At 37.3% G+C, this 27,816-nt stretch overlaps 1 protein-coding gene across 2 annotated transcripts in view; it reads left to right on the forward strand.

The window, feature by feature from the left end:
• pak5 (p21 protein (Cdc42/Rac)-activated kinase 5) overlaps window positions 1-27,816 on the forward strand; it is a 244,669-nt gene that overhangs the window by 207,239 nt on the left and 9,614 nt on the right. For both annotated transcript variants that reach the window (XM_072267089.1, XM_072267090.1), the window contains exons 5-6: window positions 14,152-14,610; window positions 21,292-21,425. In XM_072267089.1, the coding sequence (XP_072123190.1) occupies window positions 14,152-14,610; window positions 21,292-21,425 (593 nt within the window). The remainder of the gene's footprint in view (window positions 1-14,151; window positions 14,611-21,291; window positions 21,426-27,816) is intronic.

The raw sequence follows: 27,816 nt of genomic DNA on the forward strand, positions 1-27,816 counted from the left end.
ACATGAAGAAAGACAGCCTTTCAGCAGGTTCCAGATTTTTTATAAACTAATCATACTTATTATACAGCCTTAGAAACACAATCAGTAGGATATTTTTAAAAGCAGTTTGCAATTATAACAGATATTTTATATCACAGAATACTGCTGTTGATTACCCCACAACCATCAGGCTCTTGAATGTTCACTTGCCCATCCATTGAAATGTTCCCACAGCCAATGATCTCACTTGAAGGACTCTTTATCTTATTATTTCATGTTCTCGGAATGTATTTTTATTTATTTATAGCTGCACTTGCACAGTTTGTTGTCTTCTGCACTCCAGTTGATCTTTCACTGATCATGTTATTGTTACTATTCCATAGATTAGCTGAGAATGCCTGCAGGAAAATGAATCTCGAGGTTGTATACGGTGACATATATGTACTTTGATAATGAAACTTACTTTGAGCATAGAACTTTTTGGTGTAGATTGTTATCTGGTGTAGAAAAAACAGCAGCCATCAGGAACATCTTCCCTGTATCTCTTCCTTGTATCTAGTCTGTCTAGTCCTGTTAGAATTGTGCAGGTTTCTGTGAAACCCCCTCTCATTCTTATATACTCCAAATTTACCAAGCCATGAATCATTCTACTAAATCTTTGCTCCACCCTCTCTACGGCAGGAACATCCTTTCTCAGAAAAGGAGATCAAAACTCTAGACCAGGGGTTCCCAATCTGGGGTACATAAACTGCCCACCTAATGGTATTGGTCCATGACATTAAAAAATCCCTTCTCTAGACCAGAACCCTAGTGGTCCTATACAACTGTAGCAAGACATCTTACTTCTGTAGTCAAATCCTCTTAGAGCATCAATTTATCTTCCTAAATGCTTGCTGCACCTAAATGTTTGCTTTCTGTGATTGATATACAAGGAGACCCAGGTCCTTTTTGCAGTTTAGCTCTATTCAGATGACCTATTTTTGTGCTTGTAGAACCGATGCCGATAACCTCACAGTTAGCCATGTTAAAACTGCATCAGCCGTGCATTTTCCCACTCACCCAACTGACCAAAATCACACTAGGTCCTCTTTGTAGCCTATTCACAGCTGATACTATTCTTCTACCCACTCTACCCACCTTATATCACTTGCAAACTTAGATGTTGCTTTCAGATCGCTAATATGATGAAGTCAACTCTTGAACTTACAATCTACCTCTTTTCACTTAACTGTCTATCTGTACTGGACTCTCTCTGTACTGTACCACTTTATTCTGCCTTCTGTTAGGGTTTAACCTTGTACTACCTCAATGCATTGTGGTAATAAATTGTTCTGTATGGACTGTATGCAAGAGCAGTTTTACACTGTACCTCAGTGAATGTGGCAATATTAAACCATTTATCGGCTTAATTTGCCACTTTAACCAAATCGTTGATATATATTGTAAGTAGCTGTGGCCCAGGAATGGATACTTTCTGCAAGCATCCCAGTGGCCACTTCCTGACAATAGAAAAAGGACACATTTACTCTTTTTTTTTGTTTGTCAACAAATTATTGATCTATATCAGTATATCACCTCCAATCCCATGTGCATTAACTTTGCATACTGCTGGTTATATCTTAAAACATTCTTTTTGATAAACCTTTGCTGTCTTTTCCAGTCCTATTAATATTTTCCATGTGTTCTTTTATTACATCTTTTATAGTGAATTTTAGTATTTCTTCAATACTAAATTTGGCTCAGTGGTCTGTAATTCTGTTTTTTTTTATTTTATTAAATAGTGGGATTACATTTCCCATTCTTCAACCTGCAGAATTAGAAATGTCTAACACTTTTCCTGTATATATGTAGCAAATATTTGTTTATTTCCTTACATTACTAGGATGGTAAATACAAATTTAAACATGTTTGGATTGAAACATCTCCAAGAGAAAACATGCAAGATGAATATATTATAGCTGTCCTATTTCTGAAAAGCATGGATGACTTGTGGGCAATGGAGACCATAAGCAACTCTCTTTTATTCATCAGATTGTTGACTGTAAAATTATGCCTTTTAGGTGACTAATTTAAAATAATATTAAGACTGCTGATTTTTATATTGGTTCACAACACTTTTTTTAAACCAGGAAGTGCAAATCTGTGGCCAACTATACTGCAGTGTTTGTACAGTCATAAGTAATTCATAGATGCATTATCGTTCACATGCAAACAATGGCAAACACACTGTTCATTTACATGTGTCATTTTCTTGAGCTAAGAAGTAGAAGAAAATTAACATTTGTTCCAGTTCAGTAGCTACATTTTAGTCTAAAAATGTAGGAACAGAGTCCTTTAACCTAGCCCATTTTTATCAGTTAACATTAAAACAAATTAGCAACATATTTTCTGCCTTTAACCTTGTCTATTATTCACATTCACAAACATTAAGTCAGAATGTGTGTGCGAAGTATAGATCCATACCTATACTGATATGGAGCAATACCAAAGTATTTATCCATATTCAGGAATCAAAAAGTAGAGCATAGTGGGACTAATACTCTGAGCTGCATATATTTCAATGCCAGGAGTATTGTAGGAAATGCGGATGAGCTAAGGGCATGGATCAGCGTGTATAATTGTGATATTGTAGCCATTAATGAAACCTGGTTGCAGGAGGGGTAGGACTGGCAGCTTGATGTTCCAGGGTTCCATTGTTTTAGACATGATAAGGTGGGAGGCATGACATTACTAGTCAGGGAAGATCTCACAGCAGTGCTCAGACTGGAGAGCTCATCTAGTGAGGCTTTGTGGGTAGAACTGAGAAGTAACGCAGACATGACCATGTTAATGAGATTATATTACAGACCACCCAACAGTCCACAGGATTTAGAAAAGCAAATTTGTAGAGAGAACTCCAGAGTGTTGAAAAAAAATAAGGTTGTGATAGGTGATTTTAACTTTCCACATATTGACTGGAACTCTCATAGTGTAAAAGGGTTGGATAGGAAAGAGTCTGTCAAATGCATTCAGGGAAGTTTCCTTAATCAGTACATAGAAGTCCCAATTGGAGAGAGTGCGGTACTAGATCTATTAGGGGATGAGACAGAGCAGATGACAGAAGTTTGTACATGGGAACACTACATCTAGTGATCATAATACCATTAGTTTCAAAGTATTGTGGAAAAGGATAGGTCTGGTCCTCAGGTTGAGATTCTAAATTGGAGAAAGGCCAATTTTGATGGTATCAGAAAGGATCCATAAGGAGGCCTCCAAAAGTGAAATTTTGAGAGCACAGTGTTTGTATGTTCCTCTTGGAATTAGTGGCAAGGATAACAGGTTTAGGGAACCTTGGTTTTCAAAAGATAATGAAGGAGGTACATAGCAGGTAGAGGCAGGTAGGAACGAATGAGGGACTTGAGAGGTATAAGACATGCAAGAGAACACTAAAGAAGGAAATTATGAGGGCTAAAAGGAGAACAAAGGACAAAATTAGTCATCTGGCAGATAACAGTGTAATCTGTGCCTTGAGCTGAAAGAGATAAGGGAGACTGTCAAAGCTTGCAGCAGGATCTGGACCAGCTGGAAAAATGGACTGAAAATGGCAGCTGGAAATTAACGCAGACAAGTGTGAGGTGTTGCACTTTGGGAGGGCCAATCAGGGTAGGTCTTACACAGTGAGCGGTAGGGCAAGGAGTGCAGCAGACCAAAGGGGTCTAGGAATACAGATCCATAATTCCTTGAAAGTGGAATTTTGGCATATTGGCCTTCATAAATCAATGTATTGATTACGGGAGTTGGGATGTTATGTTGAAATTGTATAAGATGGTGGTGAGGCATAATCTGGAGTATTGTGTACAGTTTTGGTCACCTACCTACAGGAAAGATGTAAGTAAGATTGGAAGAGTACAGAGAAAATTTACAAAGATCTTGCCAGGACTTGAAAACCTAAATTATAGGAAAAGGTTGAATAGGTTAGGAATTTATTCCCTCGAACATAGAAGATTGAGGGGAGATTTGTTAGAGGTATACAAAAATATGAGGGGTATAGAGAGGATATATGCAACTAGGCTTTTCCCACAGAGTTTGGGTGAGACTGCAGCTGGAGGTCATAGATTTAGGGTGAAAGATGAAATTTTTTAAGTGGAGCATGAGAGGGAACTTCATGCACAGGGTGGTGAGAGTGTGGAATGAGCTGCCAGTGGAAATGGTGGATGCAGGTTTGATTTCAACACTTAAAAGAAATATAAATAGGTACATGGATGGGAGGGGTAAAGTCTGGATGCAGAATGATGCATGGCCCAGATGGGTCAAAGTACCTATTTCTATGCTGTAGTGTTTATTCAATACCATGCATAATATGTGTCAGCTTGATGTATGTATTGTCATACCATTCATATCACCCATAGATGCTGCAGGTGACCATTTTTATCAGGTAAATACTCATTTTTGCCTTGACATTAAGGATCACTTACAAATGTACTGTTAATTATATATTACACAGGCAAGCTGCTCCAAAAGGCAATGTATCTAATTGGTGCTGTCAGTGTGGTGATATCAGAATCAGTGAATATAATTCACCAGTTTAACTAACTTCATGTTTATTATTCCTAAATCAGATTGTGCTGTAGTTGCTTTCAGTTTAATGACTTTTTCTGTTGCTAAAGGATGAACATTTTAATTATTTTTGTTATGTACTTGAGATAGAAATTGATATGAAGTTCAAATGCAAGTCATAACTTAATCTCAAAATTAAATTAGCTTGAAAAAATAGATCTAGTGCTTTCCCAATGTATGTGACGTATAAACTTTTCTCAGGCTTCCAGCCGGGTACAAGTATTGATTATAAGTTCCGATGCCAAGTTCTGCCTTCTTCATCAGGGATAATGCCTGGGCATGTCTAGTCCTATGGCTGTTGTGAATGGTACCACCAATTTCTCAGGGAGCACAGGAGGTGTATCTGTTTGGCTTACCTGGAGAAATCAGCGGTAGAAGAACACTACATTCAAAATGGCCATAGGATTTACTTTGGCACAAAACTCTTGCGCCATGCCAGTGGCTTTTGGGACCGCCCAGTAAAGGAAGCCTTTGAAATAAAACTAGAGGAAAAGAATTTTAACAAAGATGAAGGGCTTGCTCTAAGTAAACTGGAATTCAATTGTAAATAAGGTGGGAGATTGAAAACCTGATTGGATGAGGACTAGTCAATCAGGAAGGACAGACAACGGGGGTATAATACCACTGGACTAGACATGCCCAGGCATCATCTCTGATGAAGATGGCAGAGTTTGTTATCGAAACATCGGTTGTAATCTATACCTGTACACGGCTGGAAGCCCAAGAAGAGTTTATTCATTGAATTAGACAATCTTGTGTGGATCACTATTAACAGCTTATAACTACCAATTGTATGTATATCTTTTGTCTTCCTTGATCATTTTCTTCCAAAAGAAATCATTCTTAAACAGTATAGGCTTTAGGTATGTCACAGAAACTACTGGTTAACCTTCTTCACCCAGTTATTTTTTTATTTCACAGTCAATACACACCTAGAAGCAGGCATTTTGGCCAAATTAATCAATACTGACACCTTGTGCAACTTCTCCAAATTCAAAATCAGCATACAGCCATAAAGAATTGCTTAAATATTATGATTCCATCTAATGCAAATATATTTCAATTATGAAATGGCAAAAGGATATAACAATGTTAGTCAGGAAATTTAATCCAATGGTGGCAAGTTTGAGGAAGTGAAAACATCAGGGTAAGACAACACTAAGCAGCTGATGAATAAAAGTAATTTTTCTCCTCCCTCCAATCTTTTGAACTAGGTTGATAACTTAGTTTCAGTGCTATAAAAATACTGAATCAATTCAATTTAATCATGTCTTTGGGCTAAAATTAAATTATTGCACCAAGACCCATTCAACTAAATGCTCATTAACTGACATTGGTGTGCATTGGTAGTATTTTTACCTTCTTGGCCGGTGAAATTGTGAAAGTTTTCAACACTAATGTATGTATCAAATGGCATTTGGGACATCAGTAGCAGACACTTACTCTCTCGGGTTTTGGCTGCAGAGTGAAATGTATTCACTGACACAAATGTGGCAGCTGTGAGTGGCATCAGTAGAATGCATTCTAACCCCAGATAAATTGTGTGAGGTCTGGAGTGTGAAGGTTGATGTTTTTACTAGGATGAGACAGCAGAAGGAAAGGCTGAAACTTTCTTTCTGGGCATTGGTTACCTTCTATTACTTGATCCCAATATTGGATAGGTTTTCATTTGCTGCCTCTCAACAGATGCATTTGTCTAGTAGAAACGCTAATTCAATTTTTGTGCTTAAACTGGGATTAGGAGTGGTCTCTTTTAATTTGCCATGGAGTACTTCTTCATAAGTTTAAATATGTATGACAGATCATTTATTTATTTTGTCAGTTCCAACAAAAAATAGCCCCATATTTTTAAACTTTTCATTATATGTATATTTTCTTTTGCCAGGCAACATTTTAAAGAGTATATCACACCATTTTATTGTTGTAGAGGACTTTCTTGTTCAATGTAGTTTAAAGTTACATACGGTGTCTAATCTGTATTTACATAAGATTTTAAACTGATTCATGATTACATCTCAGGTCTTATGTCTAAAACTACTTGCCATTGAATTTAGTTTGCCATTTTTCAATTTCTCATCTAAGTTGCTACCGTTAAAGTGTAGTTAACTTGAATCTCTAACCCCACTCTGCTGACACATTATCCATATTTTCTCCATTTAAGGTTTTTTTAAATCTTTATTAACTGAAACTTTATACTTCAAATTAACTGATGACATTACACTGGTGGTGCACATCACCAACAACAATGAGACAGCCAACAGAGAGGAGGTGAAAGAGCTTGATGCTTCGTACCAAGCAAAAAAACCACTTCCTTAATATCATCAAGATAAAGGAAATGGTTATCGATTTCAGGAAAACCCGCACCACTCTCGCCCCTCTTCACGTGGACAGCATAGCATTGGAAACTGTGAGCAGTTTCAAACTCCTGGCAGTGCACATCTCACACCACCTCGCATGGTTCCAGAACACATGCTCCACTACCAGAAAGCTTGCCAATATCTCTTCTTTCTAAGGAGGCTGAAGTGAGTTTGTCTTTGCTCATCAATATTCATGAACTTCTACAGATAAGCAGTTGAGAGTATCCTAACATGCTGCATCATTATGAGATACGGAAACTGCACTGTGGTGGACAGAAATACTCTACAATGGGTAGTTAAGGCTGCCCAATAAATCACCGATATCAGCTTACCCGTCATTAAGGATATATATATATATATACTGAAAGGTGCTTGAAAATAGCTAGCAAGATCATAAAGGACCCATCAGGGAAGAGGCTATGCATTATACATGCCACAACTGCCATACTCAAAAGCAGTTACTTTCCCCAAGTCGTCAGGATGTTCAACACCTCCATTCATTAACCCACTCCACCACCAATGCACATCCCCTAGCATCACTTTATGTACATAATATCAGTATTTATATATAATAGTTACTTGTACGTTGTGATTTATAGGATGTTTTTTATTTTCATATCTATTGTATTTTTAATGCTGCATCGGACTTGGAATAACAATCATTTTAAATGATAAAAATGATCTTGAATCTTAAACTGATAATGAATTCCAACTGCTGCTTTACCCCTTTCACTATTTTACCAACATCATCTGTGGTTTCCTTTGATCCTCAAAATTATTTTAATATTATCTTCAAACTTGGGTATCTCTGCATTTAGCCTAATATCAAAATCATTATTATTAACAAAATTAAGTAATAATTGAATATTGTGTGATAACATCATGCACACTTCAGAATTCTGCAGGAGTATTTTAGTCAAGTCAAGTTCATGTTTAATTATCATTCAACCATACATGAATAGAGACAAATGAAACAAAGTCCCCCTGGAGCCAAGGTGCAAAACACATTACCAACAGCACACTGCACATAGCACAAATAGTTACAATTTATAAAAAAATTATATTGCCCATGTCCCCAAGTGGCACAATTGGCATGGCATGGTAAGTTGTCCAGAACCAAGTTGTTCTTCCAATGAGTGAACACCGGAGGGCAGCACCAAGTGAACATTGAACAGCACTGGAGTGCTTGCTTGTGACTTAGAAAGAATAAAATAGCTCTCTACCCATCACCTAATTCCATAATTATCTCCAACATTCTCTTCGCTAAAATATTTTGAAAGTTCAAATCTGAGGCCTTTTCCTATTCAAAGGCAGTATATTCAGTTTTTACTAATCATCTCGTTGAACTATTCACAAGGTGTTATTTCTTACCAAATTGTAATGTCCAGCAACATAGCAGGACTATTGCCTTTTCTACTTTATAATAGCAAAGCTCTTTAGGGGTGGGGTGTGGGGGAAAATAGAGCCTGAAAATTCATCTGTATTTTTATGATGTTAAAGCACTATGAGCAATCTGTCTAACACAGTTTTTAAAAGCTCCTAAAACAAAACATGAGCAGTAGTTCCAAAGCAACACTATCAAACTCCCATGTGATGCTAATATTTCATTGAATTGAATTATCTATATTAACAGGATCTTTCTTTGCAGTCATGATGACATGAGTTAATCCTCAAAGAGTCACACCACAGTACAACTAATGCTCTTTCTGAAATTGAGAATTGTTGGCAAGGAGTGAGTATGTGTGACACTGGCAAAGTGAAAGAACCTGCAACAGTTTCTGGAAAACTGTAAGCAATGGCAAAAGGACTTGTGACAAGAAGTTGCTAAGGAGGTCTCCAGAAAAGAATTGGTAGTCTGCACTATTGGGAACCCTGTAGTGCTGCCAAGTGGCATTGCTAACTCTGAAAACAGAAAATTACATTGAGTAAAAATGGATGGGAAGTCTATGGTCTGGCTGCAAGTCAATGGGACTAGGCAACGTAATAGTTCAGCATGGACTAGATGAGCCGATGGGCCTGTTTCTGTTCTGTAGTGTTCTTTGGCTATAAAAATCAGAGTATGGAATTTTGTAATCAGAGTAATTAGCATAACTATCCAGTGTGCATTTAATTTCATTTTAACATAAATTTATATTGGATATACAGGACTAAAAGAACTTATCTTGCCTAACAGTCTTCTTCCAATCAACCTTCTTCCATCCACAATTATTAGCATAACCAACTCCCTGCAGCTTACCTAACCTCTTCATAAATATGGTCGCCTCAGTCATGAATTGCCTTGACTGTCCTCTATAGTAGTAAATTATACATCCTTACCAGTCTAGGGGTGCAGATTTTTCTAATTTAACATTTTCTTTCACATTTTGGTAGCAAATGTACATTGACTAACTGGGTTGAGTGGAGCAAATGTCTGCCTGCTAATCTCCCATAATTATAAGAGAAAGTGTGTGTGGTCACACCCTGTCTAAGGATTCTGTAACTTTTTTATTTTGTTTAGCTATCAACTTTGGGGTTGACACTACTAGAAATATTGTTGAAGACATTTTCTGTATGAAATAAGCAAGAGTATCAGTCTTGAAGGATGTGTTTGCTTGAATAAAATCCTCAATGATTAGAAATACTCAATACAGACAGTTGTAAATGTAGATTAACGTCTTTCACCAGTCTAATTATATTTTGACATGTCTTGTATTAAAATTATAGACCATGTTTTCTGCTTCTTGTGCATAGATGTAAAGGATAAGTCAGAAGAAGCATAGAAAGGAAAATAGGGTGGGAGTATTATGCGTGCACTGGAAGATGCAGTGGTGCTAGAAAGTTTGTGAACCCTGTTGAATTTTCTCTATTTCTCCATAAATATGACCTAAAATGTGATCAGATCTTCACGTAAGTTCTAAAGCTAAATAAAGAGAGCCCAGTCAAATAAATAACACTAAGATATTATACTTGTTCATTTACTTATTGAGAAAAATGATCCAATATTATATGTATTCGTTGGAATAAGTATGTGACCTGTTGGATAATGCCTTCTACAAAAGTTATTTGGAGTCAGGTGTGCCAATCAATGAATTGAGATTGGAGCTGTCAGCTGTTGAGGTGCTCTGCCCTATAAAAAAGACACACAAAGTCAGGTTACTGACAGAGCCCACTCTTCTCAAGAAAGATCTATTTATGTGCACCATGCCTCAATCAGAACAACTTTCAGAGGACCTTAGAAGAAGAATTGTAGAGATGCATGAAGCTGGAAAGGCTACAAAAGTATTTCTGAAGACCTGAATGTTCATTCGTCCATAGTGAGAGTAATTGTCTACAAATGGAGGAAACGCAGTGCTGTTGCTACTGTCCTTAGGAGTGGGTATCCTGCAAAGATCACACCAAGAGCACAACATGCAACGCAGGAGGTGAAAAAGAACTCAAGGGTAATAGCAGAAGACTTGTAGTAATCTCTAGAACGTGCTAAAGTCTCTGTTCACATGTCCATTATAAGAACAACACTGAACAAGAATGGTGCTCATGGAAGCCACTGCTCTCCAGAAAAACATTGCTGCAGGTCTCAAGTTTGCAGAAGCGCACCTAGATGTTCTGTGGACAGATGAGACAAATGTTGAACTTTTTGGCAGAAATTTACATTGCAATGTTTGGATTAAAAAGGGCACTGCACACCAACACCAAAGCCTCATCCCAGCTGTGAAACATGATGGAAGGAGCATCATGGTTTGGGGCTGTGTTGCTGCCTCAGGGCCTGGACAGCTTGCAGTTGTTGAGGGGACAATGAATTCAAATTGTATCACGACATTACAGGAGAATGTCAGGGTAGCAGACTGTCACCTGAAACTTAATAGAAGTTGAATAATGCAACGAGACAATGATCCGAAAGACAAGAGTAAATTCAACAACAGAATGGTTTAAAAAGAAGAAAATGTGTGTTTTGGAATGGCCGAGTCAAAGTCCTGACCGTAATCCTATAGAAATGTTGTGGAAGGACATGAAGCAAGCAGTTCATGCAAGGAAGCCCACCAGCATCCCGGAGATGAAGCAGTTTTGTAAGGAGGAATGGCCTAAAATTCCTCCAAACTGATGTACAGGACTGACCAACATTTACTGGAAATGTTTGGGTGAAGTTATTGTTGTACAAGGGGGTCACACCAGTTACTGAAAGCATAGGTTCACATACTTTTTCCAACAAATTCATGTAATATTGGATCATTTTTCTCAATAAGTAAATGAACAAGTATAATGCTTCTTGTGTTACTTGTTTAATTGGGTTCTTTTTATCTAGTTTTAGGACTTGCCTGAAGATCTGATCACATTTTAGGTCATATTTACAGAGAAATAGAGATAATTCTACAGGGTTCACAAACTTTCTAGCACCACTGTATCTGATAAATCATTCCACTTAAGTCATGGTCATTTGCTCTCTGTTACAAATATTTACTTACAACAATGTGTTTTGCTGGATGCTGATTTCTTTATTCATATTTGTAACAGATTTAGCTATTTAATAAGATTCCATTCCAGGCCCCATGGTGGCACTGCTTACTGGTTTCTGTTACTGCTCTGTTTCTGAGTCGTCATTTTTTTAATCTTATCTTTTCTTCAAGTGACACAACACTGCGTTGCTATGGTGACATCCAGCAAAAGAATTGCTGAGCACACAAATGACCATTTTTTAATCTATTGCTAATTAATGGGAATGACTTTCCCCTGGATATGTTCTGTGACTTAACTTACACTTGAGTTTACTGTTAGATATTTGGTCCTCTTACTAAAGGCAGTCTGTTGCCTTAAAGAGAATGTTGGGGGGTTGGGGGGGTGGAATGCACCTGGTAAATTAATAAATGCACTCTGCAGCATCAAGCTGTTCCATTTTCCTGAGCCTCTGAAAATAATCTGCACTGTTGACTAGGTCGTAAATGTAGTCTGTATTTACAAGTTGCAAAAGGTTTTCCTTGGGGAGTGAGTCAGTCTCAAAATCTGTAAATACGTTTAATGGAAAATGAATAGTAATACGATGAAGTAGAATAGGAGCACGTTACACATTTTTCCTAACCAGTCACAAGTTAGTGTGCTAGTGCAGCAATTGACTGAAACAGCCAAGCATTTTGTTGTAACATAGTAGGGGCTCTGTGGTAACAGCTATAGAATAGTCTTTTTTTCAGTACTTTCTTTCTCAATAGAACTGGGGACAATCGCCTTATACTGTATTTCATGCATATATCTTTAATTTGTAAATGTGTGGGAGAAATCTATAACATATATTTGTATTTTAATTCACTTTCTTTTTAAATAATAAACCTGATTTGACGAAGCTATCAAAATGTACTTACTATTTGTGTTGGTCTCAGTAATGCAGAGCTAAAAGTAAAGCTTTGATTGTCCTCTATTTGGTTCTCTGTTTCCAAGAAATTCAGCAAATATGAATTTGTTTCAATTGTTTTTGAAATCAGGGGAAGAGAAAAAAGCCATTTTCATGTAAAACTTTGGTTGAAATTATACTGTAAATGATAAAAGATGATTGGGATAAACAAATTTAATAAGTATTAAACAGTGTATTATATTAGTTACAAATCTTCAATTTGTTCCACTCATCCATTTAATTTAGCTCATTTTTAATTCAATTCATACTTTGCAGCATTTCTCGGGCTATAGGAGTATAGTCTGTTTCCAGCTTTCACAATATTTTGGAGGTGTGTTTTTAAAAATATATCTCAATTTTGTTTTACGGTTAAGAATTATCCACCACCTACATGGCACAGTTACCTATCAACATTCTTAGGGTTGAGAATTCAAAATGTGTGGAATTAAAACAAAAGATATTTGAGCTTAAAGCTCCATGCAGACTTGTAAGTTCTTGAATGTTTTCCCTGTCAGATAAAAAATTATAGGAATTGTATGCTTCTGAACTATAATGACTAAGAGGCTAAATTATATTTCAGCTTTTAGGATTGAGATTTTAATACAATAATGGAATTCAGTAATAACAGTTGTCTGTCTTTATATTTACACTCCTCATCTTCCTATCCTTAAGTTGCATGCCCTTCATGCTAAGAAGGGTAATGGTTGACTGACTTCAACATCCACACCGATAGTGCAGTGAAAAAAATTACTCAAATGTGTAGAGAAGCAGTTTGCCAATTACCTTCTTTTTATTCATGGCTGTTTTTCAATTGATAATTGTGCATAGCAATGCAATTTAGGCTCAGTAAAGGCAGAGCACCCAAACGTTTAGTTATGGGCCTTTGTATGTACATAATGGCTTGTACATAATGGCTTTGATAAGTTTCCAAACCCATAAAAATGCAATGGGTGGAAAATAATAAGAAATATAAGCACAAATAGGAGTGATATTTCTTAGGACAGATTATAAAATTTCAGGGCTACAGTTTGGATACCACTGAAGAAGAGTTTTAGATGTAGGCTTGAAAAGCACTAATATGTGTGATGCATGTTGATAGTTGGTTTGTTGTTTCAAGCCATTCAGTTGCATCTCAATGTGTTTCTTAAACATTTTTCTAATATTATAGGCACGATTTATTATACTACAGTGTATTTTAGAGAGCTGCAGAAGTATTTATCAAGAAAAATTATTTTTCTGACAAATGGGATGAATCTGAGGGACAAAAAGCTATATTGCTCTCATTTTTTTCAGTTTCAGGTAGAGAATTATTTCTGCTTCAAAAATCTTAACTTCTCAATGATAATTTCTAAATTGACTTCAAAGTGCAATATGATTTAAGGCTTTGGACACTCTGTACTCTCCACTGTAACACCAAATTGCAATGACAAATCGATGCTGCAGCATTTCTTTTCTGCAGCCTTAGCATAAACTACGCGAATGGTGTTCCACCGCAGAATTCAATTTCACAGTTCAGTTGGGTCCTTGATTACTCTGCCAAATTCAGATTTATGAGCATTTAACTAACATGGATCAAATGACTCTTGGCAGACAGCCAGTAGTAGTGCTGACAATTGATAGCAGTGTTGTATCTTATGTCCTGTCCATCCTGTAAGCACTGCTGGTGAAATTGATTGATTAAATGAATCAGTGGTTGTAATTATGTACAATTGTGATACATCATGAGGCTGTGCCTAAGGTCTTCAATTGAGTCTGTATACATTTATCACAAAGAGGTTATATCACGTTCACAGGGATTATTAGCTTTGCAGCAAGCAATACATGAGTATAATTGGATTATCCATTAGTTTTTTTGTATTATAGGTGGATTATGAAAAACCACAAAGGGGTATAAGTCCTCAAATGACTGGGTCAGACACCTATCCTCGAGGCCCATCAAAACTACCTCAGTATCCAGCTAACCCCACCTACGCAACATCTAGCCATTATTTTTCATCATCATATTCCAAAACATCTCAGTACCACAATACGCCTCTTCAGTCGAATTTTCAATATGTTAACCAAGGTGCTTACCAGTATCCAAGCTGGAGTTCTTCAGTACAGCAGCAGCCCACACGTGTGTCCCATGAGCAGTTCAGAGCTGCTCTGCAGCTCGTGGTAAATGCTGGAGATCCACGCGAGTATTTAGAAAACTTCATCAAGATCGGAGAGGGCTCCACAGGCATCGTTTGCATTGTAACAGAGAAGCACACTGGGAAACAAGTGGCAGTGAAGAAGATGGACCTAAGGAAACAGCAGAGGCGGGAGCTGCTATTTAATGAGGTTAGAGGAAATCTCTATTCATATCTGAAAATATGATGATACAGAATAATACCAAAATTGATATTGATCCATGAGTAGATCAAGTTAGTTTGATGTGATAATTTTTCTGACCTAGATGACAGTTTATCATAGTCAAAGGTGCACACTGAAGGTCGAATGTGTTCCCAGCTCTTTCTGGTATACGAGAGTACGGATACTGTATATGTAACAGAAATGACTTGGGTGATTAATGTATAAATTCCCATTCATCATTTCTACACATCTGTTAATGTATATTTAGAATTACAGCTTATTGCTTTGTTCATCAGTATTTGCAATCAAATGGTAAGCATGTACAGCGTTCATAAGTAAAAGTTATCTCCTAATTTTCATTTAATTATTAAATTGCAAAAGCTCTGACATTGGTTTCTGAGGATGGTAACATCTGGTTTTTTAAATTTAATGCAAAATTTGTTTTGCTCTCTTACAAACAGCAATTGAAACTGGTAATAATACAATTATTTCAGGTATTTAAATTATTTTCTGGGTAAAAGTTTAAAAATTACCAACTTAATGTTGGAACTGCATCAACAACAAAAGTCTTTAAATACTCTAAATATAAGGCAAAGGCAGAAATTTTAAACGTTCAGTGGCTTAGTAAGTTGGGGATGTAAAACTATTGGCAATGAGGTTTCTGAAAAGTTTAACTTCCTTCTGTTTACTGGATGTTAAGGAATCTTTTGTGTTTCAAGCATTTAACATTTGTTTGTTTGAAACAAACATGTTTTGATATTCCATCATTATTTTGTCTGAATCTTCCACCTGCCTCCCCAGCAACCTCCTCATCCTTACTGTCAATTCTGCAGCCTTGTAAGCTGGCATCATTAATTTTGTCTCCCGTAGTTAACCTAGAAAAGGAATTTTATTTTTAGGAAAGAGATTAGGCTTGGAGTTATTAAACTGATTTCTTCCACGCTATCATTTTGTCCAGCCTTATCACTGTAACCTCAGTCAGACGTGCATCTGTCGATAAGACCATAAGATTGAAGTGGAATAGGCCATTCACCCCGTCAAAATTGCTTCACCATTCAAGGCTGATCTGGGTTTATTTCTTCTCTCAATCCCATTCTCTTGCCTTCTCCCATAACCCTTAATCCTCTTGCCAATCAAGAACTTATCTCTGCCTTAATGCCTGCACAGACTTCTGTGGCAACACATTCCACAGATTCACCATCCTCTGGCTAAATAATATTCCTCTGCATTTAATTTCTAAAGGTATGTCTCTTTATTCTGAGGCTGTAAAAATGTCTATTTTGTCTCCTTCCTCTAAGCTGCCTGTTAGCTCCTCAAAGAATGCCAATGGATTTGTCAAGCAAAATCTCCCCTTCACAAAATCTTGCTTTCACCCTATTTTCGTCGTTTCCTTCAAAGTACTCCAAAATTTCATCTTTAATAATGGACTCTAAAATCTTTCTGACCACTAAGGTCAAGCTAACCTGTCTATACTCTCTTGACTTTTGCCTCCCTCCCTTAAACAGGGAATCATATCTACAGTTTTCCAATCCTCTAGGCCACGGCTCTCCCTCTCCTCCCACCGCCCCAGACTCCAGCAATTCTTGAAAGATCATTACCACTGCTTCTTCAGTCTCTTTAGCCACCTCCTTCAGAGTGTAATCCATCTGGTCCAGATGATATATCCATTTATCCATCTTCAGACCTTTCCCTGGGCCTTCCTTAGTAATGGCCATTACATTCACCTCTACCCGTCTCTTGAATTTCTGGTATGTACGGTGAAGAATGACTCAAAGTACCTATTCAGTTCCTCTGTCATTTCTCTGTTTCCTCTTTTCAGAGGAACTGGTGAGCACTTTGAGTCAGTCTAGTGAAAAATGGCACTCCAATGTCATTTTCTAATGATCCATTAACCACTCTTTCCTTTCTGCTACCCTTTAAGTATCTATTTTCCCAAGTTTTCTTTTTCTTTTATATTATTGGATGAGGATATGTTTACCCTCGTATTTCATTTTTTAAGCCATTCTTTGTTTTTAAAGGCTTCCCACTAGTCTTCACCATAATGTATGCCTTCTCATTTGTTTTTAATGCTGTTATTGACCTCCCTTATCACCCATGGTTGCCTTTTCCTCTCCTTAGTATGCTGCTGCTGCTTCCTTGGAATTAAATTCATTTGTGTCTCTGAGATTACCTGTAGAAACTCCTGCCATTAGCTACTCCACTGTCCTTTCAATCAACTCTAGCCAGCTCCTCCCTCCTGTTTTTTCTGGTTCCCTTTACTCAACTATAAGATTTCAGTTTCTTCCTCTCAGACTGCAGGGTTAATTCTATCATATTATTGTCACTGCACCTCTAGGGTTCCTTCATCTTAAGCATTCTAATTAAATTTGCCTCATTACACAACACCCAATGCAGAATTGCCCATTCCCTAGTGGGCTTAACTGCAAACTGCTCTGAAAATCTATTTTGTAGACATTCCACAAATACCTATTTTTGGAGTCCACTACAGCCCTGCTCACAAAGATTGTACATGTTATGATCCTATATTGCTGTTTGCTATCAAGCCACCCATTTCTGACATCCAGTTTTCTATGTCCTTTGTTCATTTGCCCTTCTTATATGTTCTGTAATATGGAATGCTATCCCTAAGTGCTTCCTCTTCATCCTAAACCTCTTACCAGCTTTCTCAAAATTCAGTTCTGTGATTTAACTTTCAGACTCTTCTTCTAATCCCTCTTCTTTTTTTTTGCTTAGTGTCAACTATTTTGTGATTGTGTTGGGACATTTTGTTTTTGATCCCAAAGATCACTTTGGGATCCATTGCTCTGGTAATGTTAAATACCTTTTACTGTAGTGAAAGGTAAATAAAAGTAAAATAACAAAACTTTGTAAATTAGGAAGTAATTTAATAGTGAAATTATATGAAGGCAGAAATTTGAAGTTACAGAGATGGAAGGACTAATGTGAAAGGACAAGGCAGCACACTATAACTGTTTCAGTTTTGCAGAATCTAGCTGAGCAGAGAGACCTGTCCTTAAGCGTAAACCTTTATGACTGGCATGAGAAGTTATTGAGGTAATTATTTTTAAAAAGCTCTGATTTTAGTGATTTTATTATGAGAGGAGTAGAGTGTAAAAGTAAATAAACTAGAACATTGTGGCCCAAATATTGCAGTCAGCGATGAAGTTAAAACACTCACCACTGGCCTTGCAAAATATTCCCCATAATAATTTTACAATCTCTGAGCCATGGATTTCAACTTCCCCAGTGTCAGTTGCTATTCAGCATCAGTTTGAAAAGGTCTAGCATCTAGCAATTGTGATGTTATAAAATATTTAACTTGGAATGGAAGCCACAGATGCTAGAACTCTTAAGGAATACACACAAAGTGCTGGAGGAACTCAGCAGGTCATGCAGCAGCAATAGAGAGGGTCACACAGTCGATGTTTTGAGCTAAGACCCGAAATTCCTCCAGCACTTTATGTGCATTCCTGTTGTAAGGGATGTCACCAGTTTTCATTCAATCTTTAAATATTTTACAAAGTTCCAAACAAAGGAATAAACTGGCAAATAGTTGATGTAGAAGTGAATATTTTAACAATAAACATATCTAGAAGTAGGATAGTACTTCAAAATCCATTACTTTTTTAAAGATATTACAATCAACAACATAAAATGAGTGTCTAAGTGAGAATGAATTTGTTCATCAGTAATTATGGCCTAGTACACTTGGAAATCTTACTTAGACTTTATTCAAGAATAAGTTTAATTTTCAGGTCATTGTGTAGTCTATAGATGCCTTAAGTTTTGATTCACAGTTCACTGTGCAAGAGGACATCAACCCATTTGTTCTAGTTCTCACCATATTCTCATCAAATCTACCTCCCCCCACCCACCACCACCAGCCCAACGCTAATAGCTTCTATCATTCACCTATACACAGGAGGAATTTACAGCAGCCAGTTAGTTAATCTACCATTCCAAATGTGTTTGGGCTAAGGGTGGAAACTGGAGAACCCAGGGAAAACCCATGAGGTCACAAAATCCACATAGACAAATCCCAAGATCAGGATTGAATCCAGGTCTCTGATGTTGTGACACACAGTTCTACTAGCTGCCCCACTGTGATAAGCATCATTATCTAGTGGCAAATCAACTTCAGAAACCATTCATTTTGATAGAATAGGATTTTAAGGTAGTATTTAATTACAAATTAGACCTGAAGAATATTGAGAAATGCCAGCAGTTTCACCTGAATGTTAGTCTTTTTATGAAATCCGAAATTGAGTGCCAATTTGTCACAATTATACTGACGAGTCTACCCACTGAACCTTGCCAGATTAGGCCTAGAGCAGGGTCAACTGCTCCATTCAACTCATTCAGAACGAAAAGAAAGATGGGTAGGTTTTGGGTGATAATTTTTTTCAGTGAATTGAGTCTGCTTAATTTGTAAGCATTTGAGTCAGATATTCACAAGCTTATTATTTGAGAAATTTATCAGCTGATTTTGGATGAAGCTGTCAAAGTACTTTCAAACCCCATTTCCAGAAAAGTTGGGATATTTTCCAAAATGCAATAAAAACAAAAATCTGTGATACGTTAATTCATGTGAACCTTTATTTAACTGACAAAAGTACAAAGAAAAGATTTTCAATAGTTTTACTGACCAACTTAATTGTATTTTGTAAATATACACAAATTTAGAATTTAATGGCGGAATTATCACAGATTTTTGTTTTTATTGCATTTTGGAAAATATCCCAACTTTTCTAGAAATAGGGTTTGTACATGGGAGTGGCTTGTTAAAGCCTTGCTACATGATCTATTGCATGTAGAAGCTGGGCATTGCTCTCCATCCAGACTGCAAGACCAGTGGCTATGGGTGACTTATTACAGCTAGGATATGCTAGAATGTTGAGATGTTACTTAACCTGTACTACCTAATGTCTCTAACTCTGAGAAGAGAAAGGTCTAAAAATATATCCATTGTCCAAATAAATTGGCTTTGCTTGCAAAAACATGTGATCAGTGCTGGGTAAAATAAATTACTATATGTATAATCCTAATTTACAATGCCTTGTCTTAAACAATACTCACATTACAGTCATAAATATAATGGGAATTTTGCTTCCTGGGTGCTACCAAGTTTTAGAATCCTGCAAGAAGACAGAAGTTTTTAGCTTCCAGTACATTTATTATCAAGGAACACATAAGTTATACAACTTTGAGATTTGCTTGCTCGCAGATAACCACAAAGCAAGAAACCCTAAAGAACCCAATTTTTAAAAAAGGTTTAAAAAAATAAAAACAATCTTTGATGCACAAGAGAGAAAAAAAAACACAAACCTTGTAAACAATTGAAGCAAACAATAGCATTCTAAACCAAAATTGAGTCCTCAGATCTGAACCCCCGAGCAGCCTGGAGTAGGCCCAAAGCCTCACTTAACAGTTCATCTTATTGGCAGCCATGGAGCACAGCAGCCAGGACAGTCTTCATAGCCTTAGTGCCATCGCGGAGAATGAGCAAAATTGGCTCTCACCCTGACTGATACCCTACTTTTCAGTCTATCTGGGCCGACATTTAAATTGACCAAACAACAGAGCAGCAAAAGGCTCCAATGCCCTGGAGAGAGGAGTGGAGATCGCGGAGAGGGAGTGAAATCAGTTCTCGCCTCCGGTCTGGGCCAGTGTTTAAATCGTCTAAACCTCGCACTAGGACTGTTCTTCACTGGTGATATTTTTGATTGTTTTCCAAGACCAAAATTTAGTATTGGATCTCATATCTGTCACAATTCCCATGTTTATGTTGAGGAATATCTCCCCTAATACTATTTATATTGACTGATATTTTAAGCACTTTAATGTCTTTTCCTATATTTGGAGAATATTTAATATTATATTAATTGTGCATACGAATGACAGCTAAGCCAGAGTATATGGCTAACAATTTTTTTCTTCAGCTGTTTGGTGAACAGAGTCTACTCTGTTCCGCTGCACCATCCCAACACCATGTACGTCCCACGAAGGAACTGCATTTCAACATGCAACATCCTGCCATTGCAGGGAGTGTTCCCTCTTGAGATCAAGGTGGTCTTTACCAATGAGTAAATAGGGACATATTCTGCAAAAAGTGACAAGCAGAATCACTGATAGGAAATTCTAGCCCAACAAATCTCTCAGATAATCTCTCATATGGAACATTTGGCTTTTGTTTTCTTTTTTCTTTTCCTAATTCTCTTAAGTCAAACAAGTCTCTTAAGATTTAAGAGATTTCAGTAAATGTCTTTCCTTTAATTCTTCAAGATTTAATAATCATTTGATGTTGATATGAGGGTGAAGATTACAGTGGTTATTGACAGTTTTGTTAGATTGTTTCAAAATCCCAAGAAAATATTTACCATTCCCTTTTCCCAAAGCTAGATTGTGTTCTTCAGCATGATACTTTAATAATTTAATAATCCATGACTGGAAAGTGTCTGCCTTGAGCATGTCTAGTCATTTGCATCCTACTAATGTACCACCATGTTTTGTATTCTAGATGCTGTTTCAGTTTTATGGGGAATATCACTTTAGATCAAAAATATAAACATAAATTTAAAATATCATAACATATATACTGTCTGTTTAGTACTTTTATAATTTGCTTCAGCAATGTATTACTTTCTAACATTGTCTTTGTTAATTCTGAAGGTTGTCATTATGCGGGATTACCATCATGAAAATGTTGTGGACATGTACAACAGTTATCTGGTTGGAGATGAATTATGGGTTGTTATGGAGTTTCTGGAAGGTGGTGCTTTGACAGACATTGTTACACATACAAGGTTTGCTTTCAAATCTCTAAATTTTATTTCTCATAACTAATTAATTTTACAATCTTCAATCTATATTGCTTTGATTATAGTTAATTGAAAAAATGTAAAATTTGAACCCTATGAAATTAATCTGAATTACTTGATCCATGATGATAGTATTAAATGAACCTGCCATGGGAGGCTAATAACAGTTCCTATAATGTTGCTTTCATTTATCCATTTACATGAGTGAAGTACACTGAAATTATATGTTTGATGGTTATAGTTGGTAGAATCAAAGTGCTACAATAGTAAAAATTAAAAATGATGGAAATGCTTATGTTTAAAACATATTGTCTTAGCAGTGAAAATACAATGAGACCATGCATCCAGCATTTAATCCTAGTCGGTTTTTTGAAGATATTTGAAGTTTGTCAGTTTTTTGAAGGTTACTTGCTTTGATGGAGGGGGGAGGTATGAGGTTTTGAAATGGCCTTTTATCATACTGTATTAGTGGATACTGTATAAAGTATTTTGTTGACTGTAGATTAGATACCAGCAATATTGTTTATTATTCTTAAAATATAAATAAATCCCTCTCCAGATAGTTAATCAGAATAATGAGGAAGGTGCTGCATGGTCTGAGGTAATGTCTTTTGGATGAGATGCTAAACCGAGTAATTGATTATTCTCTTGGTAATGTAAAAGATTCCTAGGCTCAGTTTTGAAGGGATTTGGTGCTTTATGATATTATCAAAAATTAATGAACAGTTTTAAAAAGAACTGATGCTTTTTGTGGTATTGTGCAGACTAGTTGTGGTATTTTCTGCATTACAACAGCAATTGCATTTCAGAATTTGTCAGCTGATAAGTGCTTTGTGTCATCTCAGGGCTTAAAAGGCACCATATAAACACAAGTCTATCTAGGTGTAGATAGAAAGATTCTATATATTATGTGTTTTGAGCATTGGCTTTACTCAAAGCCTGCTGTGCTAGTATGGCACTGGACAGAATACATAATAAAAATACTTTATTTGGTAATGTCAAAAGAGTTGTTAGAGAACCATATATCACAGAAAAAGGCCTTTTGATCCATCGAGTCTGTGTCAAACATCCGTTTACACTAATTCAATTTTACAATAATCTCATTTTATTCTTTCATGTTCCAATCAACTCCCTCCCTCCAGATACCACCATTTGAGAGCAATTTACAGTGGCCATTAATCTACTAGTTTTGTCTTAAAGTGAGGAAACCGGAGCACTTGAAGAAAACCTTCATGGCCACAGTGTGAACATGCAAACTGCGCACATATAGCACCAGAGATTAGGATTGTGCCAAGGTGGCTAGAGCTGTGAGGCAGTTGCTTTGCTAGCTGCACCACTCTGCTGTTCCATAATTATTTCTGATGCACAGGGCCAGAGAGTGCTAGATTAAGCCCGTGACCTGGAATCTCAATCTGTGGTTTGCCCACATTTGTGCCTAACAGTATTACTGTCTAGTTGGTAACTGGGACTCATGTAGTGAATTATGAGTACTGTGTCCCAGGAAGATTTCCAAAATAGATGCATCAAAACTTGGTCAACTGTAAAATCTGTAAGTCACATATTTGGGAGATATTTAAAAGCAATGAACAAACCTTTTTTAAAAAAAGTCAAGCTAAAACATTTAATTAACAACCCTAAACCAATCTCAATTAAGCCAATGCGAAGGAAGTAGTTGCTCCTTTCTCTGTTGCTATTTTCGGGTGACTTTGAATGAAGGTGGCCTGCAGATAATGAATACTGAGCTGAACTGAAAATGGACTCTTCGATTTTGTGTTCTTTTTTCTCGTTTGTACTTTCTTATTGCCATTTGTGCAATTTGGTTTTTTTTGCATGTGGAGTCAGGGGTTGATGTTCTTGCTGTTTGCATGGCTTATTTTTTTTGCTCATGGGGGTTGATGTTCCTGTTTCCATTTGCGCAGTTTGCTTTTTGTACAGCAGGGTGGGTGTTGATATTTTTGTTGTCATTTGCACAATTTGTTTTCTTTGCATGTGGGCATTGATGTTCTTGTTGCCGTTTGCGCAAAAAGCTTTTATTGGGTATGGTAGGGTTGATGTTTTTCTTTTAATAGGTTCCATGGTTTTCTTTCTTGGTTTTCTTTGTTTCTTGGCTGTCTATGGAGGAGACAAATCTCAGGGTTGTATACTGCATACGTACTTTGATAATAAATATATATTTGAATCCAATGAACCCTTTGACCTTCCCCTTACTTCTCAAACTGCAAGTATATAATTATTATTGAAATCAAGGGGGCTTTGAATAGTGATAGTATAATGCTGAAGATCACCAAAGCATGACCTATCAAGTGTCTGCCTGACAGAGAACTTGCAGATTGTGCTTTCCAAATATGCTAATAAATCCCTGAATCCCACTTTTTTTTCAGCAAGTTTGCAAAATTACAAGACATACAATTGTTTAAACATCCTAGTGATTTTGACTGAAACTATTGGCAAGCCTCAGCACAATGCTGCTTTTGTATTATTACATTGATGTCAACCCAGTTTTGGCTCACTTACAGACTTGTGTGTCATTTGAGCCTGTAAAGTGGTGTAACTGAATAGAAGTGTCATTATCTAAGGTGATACTTGTTTCCAAGCAGATCATTGTCCAAACAAAATAACTGTTGAAATGTATTCAAGTCTGAGGAACACGGTTCCGTTATTGTAAAATTACTCCCTTTGCTCTATTACAGAATTACAAATAAAAATCTATAATGGGACAAAGCATGACAGACAGGACATTTAGTTGTGTAAGAGGTTTACGAAGCTTTCTTACTGCAGAAGTCTCATGGAAGCAACCATAAGCTTCCAAGATATTGCTTTGAACAGAATTTTACTGTAGCTTCTTACTACAATTGTATTATCCCTTGTCATTCCTACAGTAGTCATTCTACAAGAGAAGTCAAAGCCAAAGTTAAAGTAAAGGAGAGGGCATACAAGGAACCAAAAATTAGTGGGAAGACAGAGGATTGGGAAGTTTTTAAAACCTTACAAAAGGAAACCAAGAAGGTCATTAAGAGAGAAAAGATTAACTATGAAAGGAAACTAACAAATAATATCAAAGAGGATACTAAAAGCTTTTTCAAGTATATAAAGAGTAAAAGACAGGTGAGAGTAGATATAGGACCGATAGAAAATGATACTGGAGAAATTGTAATGGGAAATGAGATGGCAGAGGAACTGAACAAGTATTTTGCATCAGTCTTCACTGAGGAAGACAGCAGGATACTGGACACTGAAGGGTGGCAGGGAAGAGAAGTGTGCGCAGTCAAAATTACGACAGAGAAAGTACTCAGGAAGCTGAATAGGCTAAAGGTCGATAAATCTCCTGGACCAGATGGAATGCACCCTCGTGTTCTGAAGGAAGTAGCTGTGAAGATTGCGGAGGCATTAGCGATGATCTTTCAAAAGTCGATAGATTCTGGCATGGTTCCGGAAGACTGGAAGATTGCAAATGTCACTCCGCTATTTAAGAAGGGGGCAAGGAAGCAAAAAGGAAATTATAGACCTGTTAGCTTGACGTCAGTGGTTGGGAAGTTGTTGGAGTTGATTGTCAAGGATGAGGTTACAGAGTACCTGGAGGCATATGACAAGATAGGCAGAACTCAGCATGGATTCCTTAAAGGAAAATCTTGCCTGACAAACCTATTACAATTTTTTGAGGAAATTACCAGTACGCTAGACAAGGGAGATGCAGTGGATGTTGTATATTTGGATTTTCAGAAGGCCTTTGACAAGGTGCCACACATGAGGCTACTTAACAAGATAAGAGCCCATGGAATTACAGGAAAGTTACATACATGGATAGAGCGTTGGCTGATTGGCAGGAAACAGAGAGTGGGAATAAAGGGATCCTATTCTGGTTGGCTGCCGGTTACCAGTGGTGTTCCACAGGGATCAGTGTTGGGGCCGGTTCTTTTTACATTGTACATCAACGATCTGGATTATGGAATAGATGGCTTTGTGGCTAAGTTTGCTGACGATACGAAGATAGGTGGAGGGGCCGGTAGTGCTGAGGAAACGGAGAGTCTGCAGAGAGACTTGGATAGATTGAAAGAATGGGCAGAGAAGTGGCAAATGAAGTACAATGTTGGAAAGTGTATGGTTATGGACTTTGGCAGAAAAAATAAACGGGCAGACTATTATTTAAATGGGGAAAGAATTCAAAGTTCTGAGATGCAACAGGACTTGGGAGTCCTTGTACAGGATTCCTTTAAAGTTAACCTCCAGGTTGAGTCAGTAGTGAAGAAGGGGAATGCAATGTTGGCATTCATTTCTGGAGGAATAGAGTATAGGAGCAGGGATGTGATGTTGAGGCTCTATAAGGCGCTGGTGAGACCTTATTTGGAGTACTGTGGGCAGTTTTGGTCTCCTTATTTAAGAAAGGATGTGCTGACGTTGGAGAGGGTACAGAGAAGATTCACGAGAATGATTCCTGGAATGAGAGGGTTAACATATGAGGAACGTTTGTCCGCTCTTGGACTGTATTCCTTGGAGTTTAGAAGAATGAGGGGAGACCTCATAGAAACATTTCGAATGTTGCAAGGCATGGACAGAGTGGATGTGGCAAAGTTGTTTCCCATGATGGGGGAGTCTAGTACGAGAGGGCATGACTTCAGGATTGAAGGGCACCCTTTCAGAACAGAAATGCGAAGAAATTTTTTTAGTCAGAGGGTGGTGAATCTATGAAATTTGTTGCCACGGGCAGCAGTGGAGGCCAAGTCATTAGACGTATTTAAGGCAGAGATTGATAAGTATCTGAGTAGCCAGGGCATCAAAGGTTATGGTGAGAAGGCGGAGCAGTGGGACTAAATAGGATAAAATGGATCAGCTCATGATAAAATGGCGGAACAGACTCGATGGGCCAAATGGCCTACTTCTGCTCCTTTGCCTTATGGTCTTATGGTCTTAGTTTTATTCCTATAGTTCGGAGAAATATTGATGTCATTTATGAGGATTCCAGGGCCACTGTGGCAACTGTCTGAGTCTCCATTACAGCACTTTGCCATTCAATTGAATCTACTTTGGCCCCATGGCATCATCTTGTCATTCCATCCAACCTCTGATAACTGCTGTGATTGCTGCAACCTTATTGTGATAGATTGCATAAGTCGCTGAATGATATTGGTTCCACACTTAAGCCTTGAGTAAAGGCAAAGGAAGACAACACCAAATCTGATTATCATCCTTAAGTTTTCAGAAAGTTAGAATTTTACACAAATCATTAGCTACCTTCTGATTCATGCTTCTAATCTGATCTCTAAGATTTCGTATGGACATGACCTCCAAGCTAATAGCTGCAAAAATGGTTCCTCCATGAGAAGAAAGTGGCTAACCCTCTTGATTCTAGGGTTGAGCTAGGTGCAGGCATGTGGAGAGCGGTGAAGTTGAATTTGCTTTAGGGAGACAGGATGGGTTACAGTGCAAAAGCTAGAAGTGATAGGGTGGATCGTGTAGTGCTACCGTTGAAGGATATTTGTGATGAAGCCATAGGGAGTTTTAGAATTAACATGTACTTGGGATCAGCAAAAATTGTGCTTAAGCAAGGAAGCTGGAGAGAATACGTACATCAGGTAATATGTCCCTGCTGTGTCTCTAACCATGGTAACCTCCACATCTGATCACTGCCAATACCACTTTTCAAAGAAAGTGACTTCATGGAGTCAAGCCTTACCCTTCCAGTTAAGTCCTGCTACTGCCTGGTGTTCTATCCTTGTGCAGGAAAAGGAACATAAGTGATTATGTATAATTATATGTTATAAACCACTTGGTTAAAGAACTGTGTTTTGAGTTATTAGTGATGCCTATGAAGGATAAAAGAGTATGAGTTGTTTAAATGTTGGTCTACAGCTAAATGGGTAGTTGAATTACATAAGGATGTGAAGATGATTGGTGGAACAATTAGTATGCAGAGTGCTACAGGATTCAGACCCTGGCTACTTGATTCATGCCAGACAGGATCTGAATATAAGGGACAGTTCAGATTGTAGCAGAACTATATTTTAGTAAAATTTTGCAGTAGGATCAGTTCGAGATTATTGGTTTGGTATATGGCTTATGTCCTCTGTACTTGATCAGTAGTTGGTGTTTCAAGCTTGTTTTTGAAACTCTTATATTTTCAGAGATGATTGGGACAGATAAGGAAAACATTATAAGTACTCTGTTTTGGTTTGGGTTTAGTTATATTGACCATGGTTATGTTGGCTTCTAATGTTGAACCCAAACAAACCTCTTCAGGGATGGAATCTCACCATGATCTCTTCAGTTATTCTGAACTGGATCTGTATTCAGGAATCAGGATTCCAATGGTGTTAATGGTCAGCAATTACACTATGACATGGATATTTTTCCCATCTCAAAGGGAACTGTGTTAATTTAG

This window comes from Mobula birostris, chromosome 8, assembly GCF_030028105.1.
Source record: "Mobula birostris isolate sMobBir1 chromosome 8, sMobBir1.hap1, whole genome shotgun sequence".
Taxonomy (NCBI): Eukaryota; Metazoa; Chordata; class Chondrichthyes; order Myliobatiformes; family Myliobatidae; genus Mobula; species Mobula birostris.